Source organism: Rutidosis leptorrhynchoides, chromosome 3 (assembly GCF_046630445.1).
Source record: "Rutidosis leptorrhynchoides isolate AG116_Rl617_1_P2 chromosome 3, CSIRO_AGI_Rlap_v1, whole genome shotgun sequence".
Lineage (NCBI taxonomy): Eukaryota > Viridiplantae > Streptophyta > Magnoliopsida > Asterales > Asteraceae > Rutidosis > Rutidosis leptorrhynchoides.
This window is the reverse complement of record NC_092335.1, coordinates 584,986,073-584,992,508: the sequence shown is the minus strand read 5'-3', so window position 1 is coordinate 584,992,508 and position 6,436 is coordinate 584,986,073. Positions and strand designations below refer to the sequence as shown.

At 32.1% G+C, this 6,436-nt stretch overlaps 2 protein-coding genes across 5 annotated transcripts; both read right to left on the bottom strand.

Annotated features, from left to right (window-relative positions):
- Positions 1-1,938: 1,938 nt before the first annotated feature.
- On the bottom strand, positions 1,939-2,678 carry LOC139902158 (uncharacterized). Its single transcript, XM_071884810.1, has 3 exons — positions 2,337-2,678; positions 2,036-2,227; positions 1,939-1,953 (listed from the first exon to the last, which is right to left on the bottom strand). The coding sequence occupies exons 1-3, from the start codon at positions 2,676-2,678 to the stop codon at positions 1,939-1,941; spliced, it is 549 nt and encodes a 182-aa protein (XP_071740911.1).
- Positions 2,679-3,883: 1,205 nt separating this feature from the next.
- On the bottom strand, positions 3,884-6,105 carry LOC139898720 (uncharacterized). Of its 4 annotated transcripts, none has more exons than XM_071881488.1 (4): positions 5,020-6,105; positions 4,514-4,943; positions 4,236-4,420; positions 3,884-4,122 (listed from the first exon to the last, which is right to left on the bottom strand). In XM_071881488.1, the coding sequence occupies exons 1-4, from the start codon at positions 5,713-5,715 to the stop codon at positions 4,030-4,032; spliced, it is 1,404 nt and encodes a 467-aa protein (XP_071737589.1). In that variant the 5' UTR covers positions 5,716-6,105; the 3' UTR covers positions 3,884-4,029. The 4 variants fall into 4 exon arrangements, with proteins under 4 accessions (XP_071737589.1, XP_071737588.1, XP_071737587.1 ...); XM_071881486.1 differs by having other exon boundaries at positions 3,885-4,122; positions 4,236-4,943; positions 5,020-5,702; positions 5,905-6,105; XM_071881487.1 differs by having other exon boundaries at positions 4,257-4,943.
- Between the last annotated feature and the right edge of the window lie 331 nt (positions 6,106-6,436).

Sequence of the window (6,436 nt, the reverse complement as noted above, 5' to 3'; positions counted from 1 at the left end):
TCCTTCTAAAAAGACACTGGAATAGGATCAAACACATGTTTCGATACCCTTGAGGAACTACAGATTTATGATTATTTTACTCTAACGATTCAAAACAAAATTTGGTTGGTTATACAGATGCAGGTTATTTATCTGATCCACATAAAGCTAAATCTCAAACTGTATATGTATTCCTAAATGGAGGTACTGAAATATCATGGCATTCTCAAAAACAAACACTTGTTGCAACATCATCAAATCATGCCGAAGTGATTACATTACATGAAGTTACTCATGAATGTTTTTGATTGAGATCAATGACACAACTCATTACTGATTCTTGTGGACTAGAACGCGTTAAAAGTCCAACAACTATCTATGAAGATAATGCAGCTTGTATAGCACAGATGAAAGAAGGGTATATCAAAAGTAACCGAACAAAACACATACCTCCTAGATTCTTCTCATACACTCAAGATCTCATTAAGGACAACCAAATTGAAATAAGATATGTTCAATCAAGCAAAAACTCTGCTGATCTTTTTAACAAAGCACTCCCAACTGCTATTTTCAGAACACACGTTCACAATATTGGCATGAGGTATGTTCAAAAGATGTAACAGCTCAGCGATGTCAACTTGAGGAGGAGCCAACTTTATGCTGCACTCTTTTTCCCTTGGCTAAAGTTTTTATCCCACTGGGTTTTTCTTTAACAAGGTTTTTAACGAGGCAGTACTAGTTGATCTCTAACGAAACAAAATTATCATCCAAGGGGGAGTGTTACAATATGGATGGATTCTCATTTTGTACGCATGCAGATGAATAGAGATGATTGATAATCTTGCACAGTAAAATTATGAATTATTGATTACTATTTCACATACTCTATAATTGATTGTGAAAACGAATAATGTACAGTTAACTTTTAGTATTATAAATACTCACTCAATTGTAAGAATATGTACACCATTCTTTAATAAGAATCTACTCTTCTTTCTTCTTTCATATTAGTAGGATATATGCCATTATAAGTAAATATAAATTATTAAATTACAACACATATGTCTTTACTTAAAGCCCATTGTTTTTAATATCTAACCTTTACCCAAAGGGTGTGAATTTTGGTAAGGGTGTGAGTTTTGATATCTTTATTAAAATTTTCATCGGCTTTTAACAACTTTCATCAATCAAATATCAAATATTATACAACAAAACAAAACTCAATATCACATATATCACATGAGTGGTGTATGAAGAGGTGAGATGTAGACAATCCTTTCCATATTCGAGAATAAACATAAGTCATTTCTCACCAGAGTGAAAATACTCTCAAAAGTAGAGAAAGTCATCCCTTCTCTATTAGAGGGATAAAGAGATTACTTCTGAGTGAACCTCCAGCCAATAAGTAGATTTTTTTTTTTTTAAAAAGGTAGAATAAAATGAAAATAAAATTGAGACGCCATGAAAATGGTAGAATCAAATATTCATAGATTTTAAAACCTGTCTGTAATTCAATTAAGGTTCTAAACGACAATCAAAATTCAAGACGCCAATAAATCGACGTTTGGTGGTGGTAACTAAAAAAAAAACCCAAATTATACAACAAAAGTAAAAATATTTAAAGTCAAACAAAAAAAAGACTTTGAAAAGTCAAACGGAACAATTTTTTTTTTTTTGGAAGGATGGAGTATTATTTATTAATAAATTAAAATTAATATTGTTATTAATCCACAATTGTCGCAAGTTATAAAGTACTACGAGTAGTAAATAAATAATAAAATATTAAACTCATAAACCTCATGACTTACCTCCTGTAGATAACTTGTTGACATTCCTGATTCCTCTTTTTCTGCTGATGTAAAAGGATCAAAGGTAGCATGTTGAGATATAATGAAATCTTGAGACGGATACAAAGCTAGATCGATACGTTAGAGGAGAATTGCATGACAATGACAATCCTTAAAGATCGATAATCTGAAATACACGAAGCAAAAAACATAAAATCAATACTCAAATCAAAAAACATGTACGAATGCAACAATTTTATAAATGTTACCTGTTGATAACCAAGATCAACTGTTTTCTCGTCTATATGAATCGTATCAGTAACTCCATGATGTATAAGCATTCGCATGCAACACCCGGGAGTAGAAGGCATTATACGAAGATCATCAGTAACCATATAAGTTGTAGCATCAGAAACAAATACACCACCTCCAACACAACTATTATCATCATCATCATCATCCTTTAAAAGAGACTTCATGATTCATTGTCTGGCCACAGTGACAGCAACTAGCCTTACAATAGTTACTATATTTTCGATATATTCGAGCACAATCAATACTTTGGCATACAAAGTATTTTTTTGCTTCAGTGTCATCAATATTCACTTTAAGCTTTCTGCAATGAACGTAAGACGGACTTCTGGGATTCAAAATGGTATACTTGCATTCTTCATTCAAGAAGAAACGATCCTGAAGATCGATTAAACTTTGGTACAAATTGTTTAAACTCTTGAGTACTTCACTATATTTTTTATCGGGTTGTTTATTTAACAGTCTCACAATTGAACCCATGGGCAATGTCATGAAGCTGAACAGAACGTCAACAAAAGTGTGATCAGCTTCAGCATACACCACTTTATTTTTCAGTTTGTCCACTGTTACTTTGATTGATATTTTGGATTCATTTGACATTGTAGAAGCGATGATTTTGAAATTGAAACAAGAGAAATTTAACACGAAATACTTTAGAAAGATTGAAAAAAGAACGATTAAAATGCTTACAGAATCATTCAATCTTTGTGACTGAATGATTTGTGACTGAATCATTCAATCATTCAGTAATATAAATTTTAATCTCCGAAATATTCGTGCAACAACAAATGCGTATAAACCTTAAATTCAAATAAACATGGATGCATGCAGTATGCCCTTATAATTTTATACAACATAGATTGGTGTTCACTTTGAACTTTAACAGTGTTAATAAACCGAGACTTAAACAGGATATTTTTTCTCTATACAATGATAATCAACGTCAAAATGTTTTATTCTTTCATGAAAATTGAGAAGAAGGTTTCTAGCTACTTGCATAGTTGACATGTTATCACATTATAAGTTAATAACTAATTTAATGTTAACCAAGGTTGTTAAAATCGCTACTAGGGGAGTACTTGATCGAGACTTTTTAAGGAGTACTTGACATTCCAAGGAGTACTAAGATGTTGACTAATTTTAACTTTGACCGATTTTGGCCAAGTTACGACAAATTTTGATCTATTTTCCGAGTTTAACCGAGTTTTGACATGTTTACCTAGTTTAACTGAGTTTTAACCAAGTTTGACTGAATACTTTCCGAGTACTCTTAGAGCTGTCAAAACCGAGTACTCACCGAGTAATTCTGAAATCTGCAACACTGGTGTTAACCTTGGAATCACTCAAGAAGTTAACAATCCAAGTGAGCTTACAGAACGTCAACAAAATTGTGATCAGCTTCATCATACACTCAACATACACCACTTAATTTGACTCTTTGTCCACAATTAATTTCATGGTAATTTTGGACTCGTTTCTCATTGTAACAGCCATGATTGTAGAAATTGATGTGAGAAATGTACTTGACAATTATATTGAAATTAAAAAGATACGTTTAGTACAAGACTCGAAGAATGCTATTTATCTATCGGTTGCAATTAATGTTTTAAATCCTCTTAAACATGTGTATTATGGAATTATGGTGTATGGAACTAAAAAAGAATTTTTTGAGATTTAATTAGGGTTGGCAAGACAACATCCTTTTAAATCATTATAAACTAAATGAAGCAGTGAGCTGAAACTTGAACCTCACTTGCCAACACATGTTGCAATTTATACAGTATTAGAAATCTTAAAATAATATGTAAGCAAAGTTCTGCTTCACTGAATTATATAGCAACCATTGAGAAAATAATGTTGGATCCGTCCGAAAGAAAAGCAAAAATTTCACACAATGAAAAACATAATAAAAATTAAATAAAATATCATAGATCCTTTAAAATAAACTACATCAAGTGCTCTGCTTTAAAATCTTTAGTTGATGCTCAAGACCTTTACTCAAAGTAGAAGAAGATATCATCGATGCTTTAAGCATTCTTATTGCCTGCAAACAAACATGTATGATTAATAAGTAAGATCACATGTGTAAGCATCAACATGTAGTTATACAACAAACAAACAAAAAAAAAATAAAAAAATTCATGGCTTATGTCACACCTCTTTCAAGCCAATGCTAACCTTGTGTCTCTCAATGTCATCAAAAGGAACATTACACTTGCTCAATATATTCATAGTCGAGGTAAATGTAAATGGAGTTATAACCAAGTCATCTGTCAACATAAACATCCCAGTACGCTTAAACAATTCCCCGCCAACTCTTGGATCATTTATAGTCATTTTAACTGGTTTTGTCGAGTATGACAAGTACCAAGGGTCAGGTACGTATCCTCCAGTGGAATTGCAAGATTCAAATATAAATACTTCAGGAAACTTACTATTTTGTAAAGGGAAAATCATATTTCTTGTATAAAATTGCCTTCCAAAATGTGGTTTTAGTAAGATATCCTTCAAAGTTTGTGACTTCAAATATTTTTCTACACTCATATCCGAAATGCTTCTGTAAAGATTGTCCATACAGACCAAAGAAGAGTTACCATTCATAAATTTACTGATTACAGTTCCTAAGGAGATTGCTAGGAAACCAGAAATAAAATCAACAAAATCTTGTTCTGCCTCTGCAAATAAGAGTTTCCCGGTTGATTTTTGCAAAGAAACATGTAAGAATATCTCCGAATCGTCTTTTTCAGCTAATGTACCATGATCAAATGTACCATGTTGAGAAATATTGAAATCTCGAGATGGATACAAAACAAGATACGTTAGAGGAGAATTGCATGACAATGACAATCCTAGAAGATCTATAACCTGAAATGCACAAAACGAAACATTTGTAATCAATCTAATTATATATAAAAACTAGCGAATAATTGAATACTGTTACCTGTTCATAACAAAGATCAACCATCATCTCCTCTAGATGACACGTATCAGCAAATCCCTGATCTACGAGCATTTCAATGCAACACCCTGGACTATAAGGCATTACACGAAGATCATCGGTAACGATAAAAGTAGAAGAATCAGAAACAAATACACCACCTCCATCACAACTATTATCATCATCATCATCATCATCATCATCATCATCATCATCATCCTTAAAAGAGACTTCATGATTCATTGTCTTCCCACAGTAGCAACAACTAGTCTTACAATAATTACTGACATATTGTTTGTAGTAGATAGTACAGTTGATAGTACAATCCTCCCAACTTTGGCATACAAAGTATTTTTTTAGTTCAGTGTCATCAATATTCACTTTAAGCTTTCTGCAATGATGGTAAGACGGACTTCTGGGATTCAAAATGGTATACTTGCATTCTTCATTCAAGAAGAAACGATCCGGAAGATCGACTAAACTTTGATACAAATTATTCAAGCTCTTAAGTGGATCAATATTATTTTTGCCAGATTGTTTTTTTAGCTGTCTCACAATTGAACCCATGGGCAATGTCATGAAGCTGAACAGAACGTCAACAAAATTGTGATCAGCTTCAGCAAACACCACCTTCTTTTTCTGTTTGTCCACCGTTACTTTTATTGAAATTTTGGACTCGCTTGTCACTGTAGCAGCCATAATTTTTGAAATTGACGCAAGAGAAATATAGGGGATACTTTTATAGAAATAATTTGTGATTTTACAAGTAGCAGTTTAATGAAAAATACATAACCGTATGAGCAATAACAGATTTAAACGAACAACAAATCACTCAATTACAACAGAATAATTTAGAAAGATTGAAACTAAAACAATTAGAATGCTTACTGAATCATTCAATCTTTTTTGACTGAATGATTTGGTACAAGATCAATGCACGGAAGTTTCAATTTTCAGCTCATCGCTTCGTGATTCCATTGAGAATGAAACGACGCTTTTATAAACATCAATAATAACATAAGATGATATTGGATCAATCCGTCAATTCTCGAATAGAGACGTGTAATGTAAACCCTAATTATTAATTTGGGAACAATTCTTTTATTTTGGGAGAGAAATGTGAGAAACCGGATATAAACCGCCAAGAATCAGACTTTGACCACAAAGGATTTAATAGATGTGCAAAACAGCCCTCAAGAAACCCATAATATCAGTTTTAGTTCCTGAAATATTTTCTTGCAACAACAAATGAGTGTAAACCTTAAATACAAATAAACTTGGATGTATGCCCTTATAATTTTAACATTCCCTCTCAAATAAGCCAAGTAACCCATAAATATAATTATGTTGAGAAATACATAATTTTTTTTTTATAATACATGGCATGGTGTTCACTTTGAACTTTAACAGTTTTAATAAA